Source organism: Heloderma suspectum, chromosome 15 (assembly GCF_057233095.1).
Source record: "Heloderma suspectum isolate Gila_16-S chromosome 15, 16-S_ref, whole genome shotgun sequence".
Lineage (NCBI taxonomy): Eukaryota > Metazoa > Chordata > Lepidosauria > Squamata > Helodermatidae > Heloderma > Heloderma suspectum.
This window is the reverse complement of record NC_139472.1, coordinates 8,159,745-8,174,886: the sequence shown is the minus strand read 5'-3', so window position 1 is coordinate 8,174,886 and position 15,142 is coordinate 8,159,745. Positions and strand designations below refer to the sequence as shown.

Here is a 15,142-nt window from a genome sequence, read left to right as displayed (position 1 = left end):
ATAAAGGGACCAAGGAGAAGGGGAGGAACTAATTGGAGCACAGTGGGGAGAGAATTCGGCAAGGTCTCTCTCTACCATCCTCTGTTGTGACAGAGAAAGGGAAGATCCAAACCTGTGGACTAGTAACTTTGGCAGAATTATCACAGAGGTCCTCACAGAATTCTGCCAGTCAGAGGAGCCGGGCTAGAATTTGCAGAACGATACCCACCCATTTTTGTGCTTGGAATAAACCAGGGGAAGCAAACCTGAGAATTCAACAGCACAAAGTTTTTAAATGAGCCACACAAGAAAAAGGTTGAATGCTTAGCTGTTGACTTTGACCCTTGTCAAGGGCCTGGCAAGCATATACCCAGGCGGGATCCCTTGAGCAGGGCTGTGGAACCTCTTTTAGCCCAGGAGTCGAATTCAGTTTTGCAGAAGCTTTCGGGGACTGCATTCCAGTGGTGAGCGGGACCAAAGGCAAAAGCAGCAGGCCAAAAATACCAGTGTACTTTAGCTTGCAGCTTTTATTGGCAGTAACTAATCTTTAGGAGAGTCTTTTCATCTTTTTAGAATGGGGAAAAATAATAAATGATTTGGTAATTCATTCAGTCATTTATTACATTTCTATACTGCCCAATAGCCGAAGCTCTCTGGTCAGTTTAGAAAGATTAAAAACCATTAAAATACATTATACATAGTATAAAAAGTCACTGACATACAAATGTATAAACAGACAGCACACACAGAGACACACAAATATCTAAAAAATTTTGAACAATCAACAATGAGAAAAATTTGGGACCTGATTAAAACCTCATCATATGCTGCCAAATGCATAAAAGAAGAAGGTCTTAACCTGGTGCCAAAAAGATAACAATTTTGGCGCCAGGTGGGCCTCGCTGGGGAGATCGTACAATTGAGGGGCCACCACCGAGAAGGCCCTCTCTGTTGTTGCCGCCTTCTCAGCCTCCCACAGAGGAGGCACCTGGAGGAGGGCCTTAGATGATGAATGTCATGCACAGGTAGGTTCATGCTTGGAGAGGTGCTCAGTCAGGTACTGCAGTCCTGAGCCATGTAAGGCTTTATAGTTGAAAACCAGCACCTTGAAGAGGTTTGACACCTCTTCTCTTGAGGTTCCCAAAATATTAAACAGGGGAGGCAGCAGCTGCCATAACTCTGCCCAGAGAGTATACTACGTGCCATAATAATTGTGAAAGCTAAGCCGAGGATTGACAGTGCCATTTAAAGAAGTACATAAGAAGAGCCCGCACAGACTGGTCCATCTGGTCCAGTATGCTTGTTTCCCAAAGTGGCCAACCAGATACCTCTGGAAAGCCCACGGATCAGGCATCAGCCCTCCTCTGTTTGCCCTTCAGCAACTGGTATTCAGAGGGAGAGTGCCTTGGAGGATGGAGGTTCTATTTAGCTAGCATGGCCTTCTTGGTGGTGGCCCCCCGACTGTGGGATGCGCTTTCCAGCAAGGCCTGCCTAGTGTGAATGATGTCATCTTTTTGGCGCCAGGTTAAGACTTCCCTCTGTTCCCAGGCACTCAATGGCATATGATGGGCCGTTCAAAGCACCAGTTGAATTGTCTATGGTTGTCATGGATGTTTTAATTCTTTTATGGAAGGGGTGCAGAACCTCTGGCCCTTCAGGGTTCCCCCTTCTGCTGGGCCCACCCCTTTCGCCGCAGCTGCCAACCATTTGGTGGTCTCCCAGCTTTTGTGCAGTTTTTCCCCATTCTAAAAGGGCGAAATGTCTCTCCAAAGGCCAAGTCATTGGCAGTGAGAGCTTTGAGCGACAACGTGCTGGTGTTTTTGGTATTTTGGCCCTGCCCTTTTGCTTTTAGTGCCGCCCCTTTTGCCTTTGGTACCACCCACCACTGGAATGTGAGCACCGAGTTTCTCCAAAATGGAATTTGACCCACAGGCTGAAAGAAAGGTGCTGCATCTGTTTTATGGCATGGTTGTATTTTAATGGATAGTTGCAGTAGCTGTTTTAAATTTTCTAAGTTTTAATTCTACTGTAAGTCGCCTTGGGTCTCTCTCTTTTTTGTTTTTTTAGGAAGGTCTCTAAGAAATTTACATAATGACAACAGCAGCATTGGAGAGGCTTCTCCTCCTCTATGGGTTTGTCTCACCCTGTTAAACCATCTGAGTCAGTGGCCACTCCCACGCACATCTTGCAAGCAGCCTTGCCAAAACTTTCGTTCGCCAGCTTTGCCTGCACATGCCTGCGCTAGTCATTTGTGGGCTAAAAGAGGACAGGAACCAACATCTGTAACGCTTCTGTGTGTGATCACCTGGGGGCAATCCTTTACTCAGGCCATCTACCGAGTGGCCCTTCACCAAAGCGCTCTGTTGGCATCTCCAGGGAAGGAGCGAAGGAACTATCAGCCTTCGTAGAAAAGGCAGCCAAGTTTTAAAGAGGTGTACAGCCTGTGCACGAACACCCACGAATGAGGGCCATAAATACCAGGGCACGCTGACAACGCCCGAGAGATGCGAGCGCTCCTTACACACCTAACCTCAGGAACTCCCCGGAATTTGCATGTAATGAAGGGGGTTAGGGGAGGAGGGGAAAAAGTATATATAAACCCTATCAATCATTTAAACACTTAAGAGTCAGATTTGTCCTCACTCCAGGATTAGAGTATTTCATAAATGCCAGCAGCTGACAGTTGTAGCGTTCTTTCTCCCTCCTCTTTCTCTCTTTCTCTTTTTTTCCCTTTCTCCCTCCTCCAAGTTGGGGGGTTCAGTTTGGGAGCGTGTTTAAACGAGTCAGATTGAGTGATGCTTCCAGCAACTAATCGTATGTCAAATAAAAGATATTTTATGTAATAAATTACCGCTACAAGTAATTCAGATGTCATTTATCAGTTTTATTATCAGTCAAACCCAAATCTTGTTTCTCTATATTAATCAAAATCAAGCAGTTGGAGGCTTGTGGTAGAGGTGTTTAACCCCCCCCCTTTTTTTTTTAAGGAGCAATTTTGACACCTCTGGGCAAAAGTACAGACATGAAGGGGGAAAATTCACACGTGCACGTTGGTACACACTGGTGCACTCAAGGAATAAGGGAGTGGCGACTGGTTCTCTCCGTTGGCTAAAGACAAACTTGAAATTAAGGACTGAAAAACTGGAGAGGAAAAAGTGGCTTAGGGTGCAATCCTATGCGTGTTTCGACAGAAAAAAGTCGTACAACTCTCAGCATGTCCTAGCCCTGTGGTTCAGAAACAGTTACTTTTTCCTGGCACCATTGGGGTTGCTAGTCAGAGGAGGAAATAGTAGGCAGTTCTGGCTGCCACATTGACACCATTATCCTTCTGGCTTCCCAAATCAGGTGACAACAGTGGGTTAATCCATGGCCAGGTTAACCCCAAGGAATTCTCTCTCTAGTCAGGGAATAACTGGTCTGATTCAAAGTTGCAGAGAGAGAGAGAATATGAGGGGCAGGCCTTCCTGGACCATACCACTTTCTGGACCATACCACTTCCTGGACTGGACTGCTTGAGACTGAACCACATTAAAAGCAAAACAAAAATAAACAACACCAGAACTTCCAGCACACAGGAAGCTAAGCTCTTTCCCTAACAGAAGGGTGGGTCTCTCAGGCCCAGGGGCCAAATCCGGCCTTCCTCTGGTCCCGATCCAGCACTCCACAGTTGCCCAGATGGCCACGCCCTCTTGCCCCCAACCACTGATCCTTGGGTGGTTTCCTGGCTTTTCTCCAATTTTCCTCCACATTCTAAAAGGCCTCTCCGAAGGTTTACTTACTAGCAGTCAGAGCTTTAAGCTAAAACAAGCCATATTTTTGGTGTTTTGAGCCCATCCCCTTTGCCTTTGCCTGTCCACCATTGGAATGCGGCCCCTGAGAGCTTCTCCAATATTGACTTCAGCCTCCAGACTGAAAAAAGTTTCCAACCCCTGCCCTGACATGTTAGCTTTCCATATGCAGGGAGCCGGGCTCTCTCTCTCTCTCTCTTAAAGGATAGCGCTTAGACATCTGATTTCTCCCACTTAGAGTCCCAGGTGGCATTTTCCGAAAACAATTGTGCCATGCCGTACATCTGAATCTGGCATGCACGACTTCGTGCACTCGTGGGCTCTCTCCACTTCAGGATCACCTCCGAAGCCAGCTGGAGAGCAGCCTCAGAATTACATCTTGATCCAAAGGGCCGCGGCTTAATTGCACGTTTGAGTCGTTGCATGTGATTAATTAATTTGCTTGTCATTTTCATGAGCGAAGATGGGAGCCAAACTACACAGCGAGCAGTCGCAGAGTTGCCGTTGACTCTACAACATCTTTATTGGGACTGATAGGTGCTAGTAGATTACTCGCGTTAAATCTTTTATTAGCCACTGAGATTGTATTAGCTTGGCACTGGAAATCAGCAGCGATTCCAACAATTAAAGAAAGGAGAGGCTGATGAAGATAGCAGAGGGCAGCAGCTGTAGCTCAGTGGCAGAGCCCCTGGCAGAAGGTCCCAGGTTCGATCCCCAGCATCTCCAGCTAGGGCTGCGAAAGACTCCTGCCTGAAACCCCGGAGAGCCGCTGCCACCAGTCAGTGTCGACAATACTGGGCTAGATGGACTGAGAGTCTGACCCAGTATAAGGCAACTTCCTATTATTATTATTATTATTATTATTATTATTATTATTATTATTAAATAAGACTTATATACCACTTACCATATTTAAAAATATCTCTAAGAGGCTCCTATGTTCTTATGAGATTACTGAAATTGACAAGATGATGGAAAAATATCAATGAGGAAATGGATTTAGAGTCCCAGCTGGACTGGAAGAAGAATGGGCTTCATTCCATGTACACTAGGACAATGATTGGACTAGTTTAGCTGGCCACAGAAGCCCCGGCTCATGTCAGGGGTGAGCAGCCTGTGGTCCTATGGCTGCATAGAGCTGCAGGATGAAAAGCCCTCGGCCCATGTTGAAAAACTCTCTGCAAGTGATCGGTTTGGACCTCTGGGAAGGGCAATCTGTCCTTCCCCTGGCAGCTCGCTGGGTGGGGACAAAGAGAGAGGGACAGAGAGAGAAAGACAGAGAAAGAAGTGTGTGTGTGTGTGTGTGTGTGTGTGAGAGAGAGAGAGAGAGAGAGAGAGAGAGAGAGAGAGGCAGGGACTGCAAGCCTGGCCCCTGTATCTGGCCCCTGACAGTTTGCCTTCAAAGGAATAGGGCCCTCAACAGAAAAAAAAAATGTCCCCCACCCCTGCTTTATGTGCTCAGGAACAAGCCACAGTGAGCAGTTTCCCAAATAAGGATATTTTAAAATAAGATTTTATTCAAAAGGTTGATATTACAAAACTAGCAATTTCTATCCTTATATGACCACAATTGCCCTGTTCAGATGATCTATGGTAAGCCATGGAGAGCCTTGGGCTCATGCACCCTCCCGTCTTTCCCCTCATTCATACATGGAGGAGGAGGAGATCTCCATTTACTTTAAGAACAAACCACAGTTCTGTGTTGCATCCAAACCAGAGGAGCTGTGGTTTGTTCTAACCAAACTCATTGATCAATCCAGGTTCTGAAACTATGGTTTGAGCTTGGTTTGTTTAAACTAATTTTGATGAGAAGAATCCACAGTTCCTTGGGTTTGGACATAATGCATAACTGCGGTTTGTTTTTTGAGCGAAAACAGGAGCTTTCACTTCCCTTGGCACATGGAGAAGCAAACAAGCCCAACAAGCCCTTGCAGCTTGTTCCCAATTAAATACATCATGGTATTCATCTGAACATATATAAGAATGAAAGACAGCAAGACTAAGAACAGAGTGTGTGCATGTGTGTATTTGTAATTTCAACGTTTTGAATAACGTAGTATTTTAAAATCTATTTATTGGGGGACCTGCTACCTTAGGAATAATTAAAATATTTTAAAAATCCCAAAGTTCCAAAATCCAAAAATCCAGGCACTCCCCTGAATTGAGACATTCCTTGTCTCCTTGGGACTAATCCTTTAGGATTTTGCCATTCTGTTATCAAATATTTGCACAACCATGAGGACTAGCACTTTAGAAAAAAATAAATAAATGAATAAAACCAGGAATGTAGAAGCCTGAACATTTCCCCCCCCCCACCTCCCAAGAAGATAAGCGTAGGGGGTGCCCCTCTCAGAAATGACTTGGCAACTTCCAAGAGGCTACTTACTGTACGGTGCAAGGTGAGGGGGTGGAGGGGGCACCAACTGTGTAGAAAGGCTTACGGACTGGGGCTCCTCTTTGGCAGTCCCCGACTGCTGGAGTGCCAGGTCAACTTCTTCATCCGTCAGTCCTGGTGGGAGAAGGAGACGAGATCCATTTAACACACCTTTGCTTACTGCAGAGGAGAGGATGGGAAGTGGGGCAATTCCACCAGTCTTGCTGGAAGACTACTTTGTTTTTTCCTCTGCCCTCCCCATCCCTTTTTCTTTGTGAGTCGTGACCTTCTAGACTGTAAGCTTGTGAGCAGAGACCATCTTGCTTTACTTGACTGCACGTATGCCACCTCTGCAGCCTTTTTGACTGAGGAGTAGGATTAAACTACTTTGAATAAATCAAGTAATAAATAATACTATATGCCTCCACAACTAAGGAAGTACTGTAATGGTCTCTAGCATCTCACTCCCATTTCCAGCTGTTTTTGAACAAAAAAATCAGAAGTACCCAGTTCCAGTTGTGATTGTTCTTGCACTGACATCATTTTCTGTATGATAAGGAGACAGAGCCCGTATGCTACCAATTTTAAAAGCTAAGGAAGTGTTCGTTCTTTAAGTTAAAAAATACATATTAGACAAACACAAGTGAGAACTGCAACAAAATTTTGCAGTGTATTCCCCCTCTTCAAAGGAGCGCTCCTGTTACATGAGAACATCAGAAGAGCCGTGCTGGATCAGACCAAGGGCCCATCTAGTCCAGTGGCCAACCAACTGCCCACGGGAAACCCACAAGCAGGACATAAATGCCACAGCACCCTCCCGCCCATGTTCCCCAGCAACCACTATCACGTCTCCCCTTCTTCTCTTCTCCAGGTGAAACATGTCCAGCTCTTTCAAGCATTCCTCTTAGGTTTTGGTTCCCAGACCCCTCACCATTCTGGTCGCCCTCCTGAGGACATGCTTCAATTTGTCAATGACCTTCTTAAAGTGGGGCACCCACAATGGGACACAGATGCAGCTTCACCAGTGTGGATTAGAATAGAACTGGGATCTCCAATGTGGGGCCCGTAGGCACCCACGCCTCCACGTACGCCTGTCTAGGGGCCTGAGGGCTCCTTGGCCCCTCCTGACTTTTATTTCTTAAGAATTTTTGTAATGTAAAAAAAAAAACCCCTGGGAGGCTGGTATGCAGCAAAGGAAAGTGCTGCCTTCCAGCACCATCTTTATTTGGGTTCCAAAAATGGTTTCATGTTTTGGAGCTGAGCCCCAAGCTTTGCTTTGTACTTCGGCTCTTGGGCAAGTGACGTTTCTTTTAGTCTTGCCAGCTTGCCTTCTGAGAAAGGAGTTTTTGTGACCCATCATGGTAGCCATTTCATGAATGGGCAAGACTTCCCCCATGGCAGCCATTTTGTGAGAGTGCCTAAGAGATTCGCTCTCAAAATTCCAAAATGTGCCAAAAAGAGTCGAACTATTATTTCTCATGACCAAGGGTGCTTTTCAGAGGGAGGCTACCAGACAAAAGGGCATTGTGCTGCTGTTGTATTTTGTTCTCCATTACGGTAATGGGGAGGGGGAATGATGGAAGAACTGGAAAGAAAACACAGGAGTGTTCTGACTGGAAGACGGTCCCCCCCCCCCCCAAAAAAAATTCCATGAATGAGGCAAGGAGTTTTCATGCTGAAAGCTTCATCTGGAATAATTCCCCCCCCCCCCCGAGATTCCAATGAAATGCCCACCATCCCCAAGAAAGCCGCCTGGAGGCCACAGAAAAATCTGTTGTTTCCTCTCAAATTTTGGATTCGCTGGGGTGGGTGGAAACGTACTCCTCTCACTGCTGCAATTTAACCTTAAGCGACGGCATATTAGCGTTCACTGCCACTTTTCAAATGTGGCTCATTCAATTTCCTTAATTTATCTTTGGGTTTATTGCTGCTTTTGAAGTAGCTTTTCTATTGCAATTCTCCCCATTCTTCCCCCGAAAAAAAATGGGGGGAAAAGAAACATATACCATCAACTGCAAATGTGGCTCATTTTAATCTGTAATGGTGTAAAAAAAAAAAATAGCAACAACTCAAGAGTGGGAAGAAAACTAACAATAATGTAGGAAAACAGACAGGGAAACAAAAAGCTAATTATTGGGTTAGACGACTAATTAGTCTAGATCGTTTCTGAAGATGGGAATAATTTGCTTTATTTTATGACAAATGCGGAAATAAAAAACGGGGGGAGAAGGGGGGGAACCAGGTCTGACTGTGATTAGCATGAATGGGACGCAGAACATCAGGAGGAAATAAAACTAAAAGAGAACAGATCAGAGGAAGGCCACGCCAAAACTTTCAGAAACGAAGTCGACGCTCCCCAGTTTAAAAAGGCTGTCGCTTGCCTAGCTGGGTTTTATCCAGCACTCTGCACAGCCATCCGATGTGCTGGGGAAACGCTGGGACCTCCCCATCTGCTGCGGCCAAGACACATGGAAAGGATTTGGCCAACGAGAGCGAGAGAGAGAGAAAAGAAAGAGAACCAGCTGCTGACCAGCTTCTGCGACGGAAGCTGTACAGCTGGTTTGCTTTTTCTGAGAAAGCGCTCACTATGGACAGGAAGAAAAGAGCAACAGGGGAAAGGATGCATGTTTAAAGCTTTTAATTTTAGCAACTTAAATCAAAGTTGCTCGAATCAAACAAAAGAAACCGAGGAGGGCTCTTAGGCGCTTTGCAAGCAGGAGGTCCCAGGTTCGATCTCCAGTTAAAATGATCTGGCAGCAGATCTGATGGGAAGGAAATCTCACTGCCCGTCAAGGGCAAATTATACTGAGTTGGGTGGACAAAGACTATAACCTGGTATACGGAGCCTAACTTAAAAGGCTGAACTAGGTAGCAGCAACTTTTGCGTGTTGCAAAAGTTATATAAAACACATTCTGCTCACCGTCACCTCATGCAAGCTTAACCCACAGAAACTGAAAGCCAATCCAGATTTTAAGTCTTCCGACAGCTCCCAGAAGATACTGAGGATCCGGGCCTTAAAGGAAGGAGGGAGGGAGGGGGAGAGAGAGAGAGAGGAACAGACAGACAGACCCCACTGGAGATGCAGTATAAAGTTGAGGCAAAGGCAGTATAAACCCATTTTTAGGGTGGAGGTGGTGGTCACCTTTCAGCTTTCGAGGGTTGGGTTAAACCAGCCCGATCACACCTCTTTCTCCTGTCCACCAATCATGTTGTGGTTTCTCTGTTTTTGTGCACTTTTTCCCCCATTCTAAAAGCTGGAAATGCCTCTGCTTACTGGGGGTAAGAGCCTCAAGCTAAAATACGCTATTAGTTTTTGTATTTTGACTCTGCCCCTTTTGCCTTTGGCTCCGCCCACCACTTCAATGTGGCCTCTGAGAGCGTCTCCAAAATGGAATTCGGCTCTTGGGCTGAAAGAGGTTCCTCACATGTGGCTTAAACTATGGGTAACCAACAAGGATTCTTGACAATGGGTAACCAACAAGGAGGGTAAGGGGAGACATGATAGAGGTCTACAAAATTATGCATGGTGTGGAGAATGTGGATAGGGAGACATTTTTCTCCCTCTCTCAAAATACTAGAACCCAAGGGGGTCATCCCATGAAGCTGATTGGTGGGAGATTCAGGACAGATAAAAGGAAGGGCTTCCTCACACCACACAGAGTTCAACAATGGAATTCGCTATCCCATGATGTTGTGATGGCCACCAATTTGGATGTCTTTAAAAGGGGGTTGGACAAATTCCTGGAGGAGAAGGCGATCAATGGCTACTAGTCTTGATGGCTATGTGCTACCTCCAGGTCCAGAGGCATGAGCCTATGTACACCAGTTGCTGGGGAACATGGGCGGGAGGGTGCTGTTGCGCTCATGCTCTGCTTATGGATTCCTGGTCGACAGCTGGTTGGCCACTGTGCGAACAGAATGCTGGACTAGATGGACCCTTGGTATGATCCAGCAGGGCTCTTACGTTCTTCTGTATGAGCCTGTCCAACAATTCAGATTGTCTTCTAAACCAGAATCCCCTGAGCTTTGGAGCTGTAGACAAACTCAGTTTTATCTTAGCATATGCAGGTTTGTTTGCTGAACAATATATGACATGGCCCTACAGTAAGAATTCAAAGCAGATCAAACCAAGTATTCCTCTATTAGCTAGCAGTGACGTAGCAGAAGTTCGCATTTACACCTGACCTGAAATATGAAATTGTTTGACTTGAATGTCATTTTTTTTTACAAGATCTTCTCTGGCTCAAATTGTTAACTGAGCACCTAAACATCTCCCCATCCATCTGGCACCTTAAAATGGCAGCATCTCAGGGGCCAGGAACCCTGGGGAAATCATTTGTATATTATGGTGGCCAAGATACCCTGGAAACTACATTTTCCAGCATCCCTGGGAAAATGATTTTCCCAGGGATCCTGGAAAATGTAGTTCCCAGGGTGCCTTAGCCACCATAATATACAGATCCAGGCATCCTGTGGGAACTATATTTCCCTGGGCCCTTGATACCTAAGATGCTGTTGTCATCAAAAACTCCCCATGCCTGCTGCCAGATAAGTGGATAAAGAAGTTGTGGGGCAGTTGGTGGGGGGCGAGGGAAGCATTACACTTTGGCACATTATCGATGATCTCACTGGGAGTGTGATGGGGTCCATATTTCAGAACTGCCTTGAAACGAGCAAAGCCTCTTCTCTGACTTTTGGAAAAATAACTCAATTTGATGAATCTAGCCTCAACCAGGCCAAAGTCTGTGTACCACTACTAGGAAGCCATTTTTACTTTTATTTTATTTGTTTGTAATCTGTTCACTGAGAAGCGGTGCAACCGGGGAAGGGAGAGTCGAACAGGTCCCACTCAAATCAGGTTGCCTGTTTCTCTCAAAATCCCAACCCGCCCAATCCGTTCGAAGAGAGCAGATGCGATAAATATTATCTCTAAAGATTGCAGAGCAGACCACAGAGAAGCCCTTTGTTCTTGAGGTCTCCAATCTGGAAAGCACAGGAAATAACATGCATTGTTAGCCTGCCCTCTATTCACATCCTGTTTGGGTGGGATAAAATAGACCCAAAAATGGTTTCTTGCAATAATCTGGTCATATTAACCAGTGACAACAGGGTTAGGCAGAGTTCTGCTGTTTTCATTAGGAATCCTCATGATGGAGATGGGGGAAAGGCTCTAGAGCATGGGGCTGGAACCTCAGGCCCCAGATGCCCCCCCTCCCCTGACCCCGCCCCTTTCCCCGGCTGCCAATCGTCGGGTAGTTTTCCAGCTTCTATGCCATTTTCCCCCCATTCTAAAAGGTGGAAATGCCTCTCCTAAGACTTAGTTGCTGGCAGAAAGCTCTTTCAACTAAAATATGCTGATACTTTGGGCCCCACCCCTTTTGCTTTTGGCTCCACCCCTTCTGCCTTTGGCCTCACCCGGCACTGGAATGCGGCCCCTGAGAGCATCTCTGAAATGGAATCCATCCCTCAGGCTGAAAGAGCTTCAACATCCTGTGGTAGAGCACTGCATGCCTAAAGAAGAGCCCTATGAAACCCGAAGGCTTGCTTTTTTTGCAGATACCATTACACCCAGTGAAAGGCATGGATTGGAGCCAACCGGGAGGGGCTTTCCTTTTGGTTGCATCCTGCATTTTTGCACAGTACTGCGGTGGGGAAATGCCCAGCCCTCGAGTGTTGCACGGACACATTTCATTGCCCATTTTACATCTGCCTTCCCTTGCCCCCCCCCCGGCCGCAAAAACACTGTTTTCTGAGAAGCAAACAGTTCTGGTCTCCTGGAGAAGATCAAGACCAGGCAGGATCCAAAAGGTTAAAAGGAAAAATAAAGAGCGCTGCCGATTGTAAGTGAATTATATTTGGCCTTGAAAGCTGAGCTGTGGCTATATTATAAGAAGGCATCTCTCTCTCTCTCTGTTGTTTACCATCACCCTGACTAATGCAGACCTCTTTTTTTTTGTTTTAAATAATCTCATGCAAATTAGACACACACTTCCTTCCAGTTGATTGCTATCTGCAAGGAATAATATAACCGCAGAGGGTAAGACGTAAGGACTGAGCCAGGGAAAAGGAGGCGAGGAAAACAGAACGTGACCCACCCGCCCACCGACCCCCTCCTCAATCTCTCCATCCATCCATCTTCCATCTTCCAAGATGCCACTGTTGGACGAATTAGCCCTGATTTCCACAACGCCTTAAAAAAAAAAATTCTCTGTAGAGGTCGGGGGGGTGGGGTGGAGGAGGTCCGATTTGCATAATACAGCACGATGCCTCAGGTCTTCCTCTTTCAGGAACTTTGCTGCCATCATCCAGCTTTTATCTTAAATCAGGGGTGGGGAACTTCAGGCTCTGGGGCCAAATCTGGCCATGGCCACGCCCCCTCTCCCCCAACCACTGATAGTTGGGTGGTTTTCTGACTTTTGTGCAGTCCCCCCCCCCCAGGTTAACATGCCTCTCCAAAGGCTAGTTTACCGGCTACAAGTGCTAAAATATGCTGGGCAAAATTTTTGGTACTGTGGGCCTTCAGCCTCACACACCACTGGAATGCGGCCCCTGTAGAGCCCCTGGGCTGAAGGAGGTTCCCCACCCTTGCTTTAAACACACACAGGGCCACACCAGAAATCACACAAATCCCAAGAAAGGTAGCAAAAACCTGATTTCAAAAGAAAAAACATCGCCATGATGGCAGAGGGGCAGGAAGAGTTTTGGCTCTAAGGCCAGAACAGGAATTGAGCCCGGTCAGAAACAGCAAGAACGTGACCCAGTGCCAGGGCACTAATGCTACCTTCCTGCTCAGTCCCAGCCTGCTTTTGACGCTGTGCCTGCTTCGGGGCCTCTTAGGCCAGGGCTGTTGAACCTCTTTCAACCCAAGGGTGGACTTCCATTTTGGAGAAACTCCCAGAGGCTGCATCCCAGTGATGGGTGGGGCTGAAGACAAAAAGGGTGGGGCCAGAAATGTCAGCTTATTGTTGCTTCATGAAGCCTTAGGAGGGGCATTCCAACCTTTTAGGACGAGGAAAAATGCCAAACAGCTGGGAAACCAAATGATCAGCAGTCACGGGGAAGGGGGAGGGCCAGAAGAAGGCGGCGTGGCCATCAGGGCAACCTTGAAGGGCCAGGTTGGGACCCCAGCAGGGTTGGAACTGACCCCCCGGACTAAGGTTGTGCACCCTTGTCTCAGACCAGCAGCTAGACTAGTTACCCCTGGGCTCCAGAAACTGGCTTTTGCCCTGTACTTCCAACAGCCTCCGGCAAATCTTTGACCCCCCTGCCCCCCGTTCCTCTTCTCTCATTCTCAGTTTCTTCGCTGAGAGCAAACTGCCGACTTCCAATGAACCACTTTTTGGCACAGAATCTGCTGCTGTTGTGTGGTCTGGGACCCAGCCACCGGCTGTCCCAGAACGGTGTTCTAGCTCTGGTCGCAAAACCACCGACCGATTCGTCTGTCTTCTTCAAACTCAATTCAAGTCGCACCTTTTTGTGTGTGAGGGAACCAAACACCACTGAAAAAAGCATATTGGCCCTGATCCAGAGGGACATTTCAAGCTGTACTAATAATGGTACTTGGCGTTCAGAGCGTTGCTCGAGTTTAAACTGGGACACGCTCATTTGTAATGTAGTTGCTTAACAGGGCTCGGCGGAGCTCAGGGCTTCTGGGGCCTACTTCGGCACTGTCTACTGGGGTCCCCAATGTGGAACCTGTGGGAACAAAAGTTCACCTCTCTTTGTGCCCGCCAGGTTCCATACCCCTCCTAATTTATACTTTATTTCTTAAGACTTTTGTTAATTAAAAATTTCAAATGGGAGATGGGTGTGTTGCAAAGAGAAGCACTGCCCTCTAGCCCTCTTTATTTGGGTTCCAAAGAGTGGATCGGACCCCCACCTCTGCCTTGTAAGTAAGTTCTTGAGCAAGGGACTTTTCTTTTAGCCTCACCCGTTTGCCAACATGGAAAGGAGTGTTTTGTGACAGGCCGTGCCAACCATGGCAGCCATTTTGTGAATGGGCAAGCTCTGCCCCAAAGCATCCGTTTTGTGAGAGCACCCACAGCACTCTGCAAATTCCAAATGTGCCCACCGGTCCAAAAAAGCTCCCTGATCGAACAACTGGAGTCAGGTGCGAAAATAGCTGCTCAGGGAAGGCACATGCCTACTAGAGTGCCTATGAGCACATGGCTCAGACCAACCTTCTGCGAACCTTTGCACTATGCAATCAACACATGTGTAGCTGAAAGTTTCCCCTCTATAAACAGTTGGAGTCTAATCTTATTATTCCTTCCTTCCTCCTTCAGCCTGGCCTTTGGAAGAGGGGTGGGGGGGAAAGTCCAGCAGAGTTTAAAATGCATTTCAGTGGGGTCAAAGGTGCCGTCCTCTGATCTTTCCCCCAACACACGGTCTTGTGAGAAGAGATCCTGTCAGGTCAGTTTAATCTTTTAAGGTTCTATTAAAAAAATAAAAAAAACAGAAACGAAGGTCAACAGAAACGTCCCTGTGCATTTCCCTCCTCTTCATTTTCACAGAGACAGTTTATTAGGAATGCTTTTCTCCCATTCCTGCTGCAGCTGCAATATAGCGCTGCTTATGCTACCAAAGAGGATCGCAGATCTAGAAGGGAGAATTCTTGTGGGGGGAACATGTGTAACCTCCCCTTGCATTGAAAAAAGGGACACAGGATTAAAAGAAGTTTTCAGTCCGGTGCAAGACTATATCTTTCCACTGAATTCTGCATTGGTTAGTCTAGAACAGACAATGACAACACTTAGCAAAGGGCTGCAGAACGCTATTTTGAAAGCTCACCTATAGCGACTATGAACAGACTCCCCAAGCGAGCAATGACAAACTTAGCAAAGGGCTGCAGAATGCTATTTTGAAAGCTCACCTATGGCGACTATGAACAGACTCCCCAAGCGAGCAAGCAGAGATGTTTTTGAAAAAGATTCCCCTCCCTTCTTTCTTTTAGGGTGGAAATGGTTAACTTATTATGTGTAAGGAAGCAGGCTAGTAACT

The 15,142-nt window shown here is 46.7% G+C and overlaps 1 protein-coding gene across 1 annotated transcript in view; it reads right to left on the bottom strand.

The window, feature by feature from the left end:
* PEX14 (peroxisomal biogenesis factor 14) overlaps window positions 1-15,142 on the bottom strand; it is a 154,612-nt gene that overhangs the window by 25,893 nt on the left and 113,577 nt on the right. Inside the window, exon 4 of the mRNA XM_084822256.1 lies at window positions 6,154-6,276. Within this exon, the coding sequence (XP_084678382.1) occupies window positions 6,154-6,276 (123 nt within the window). The remainder of the gene's footprint in view (window positions 1-6,153; window positions 6,277-15,142) is intronic.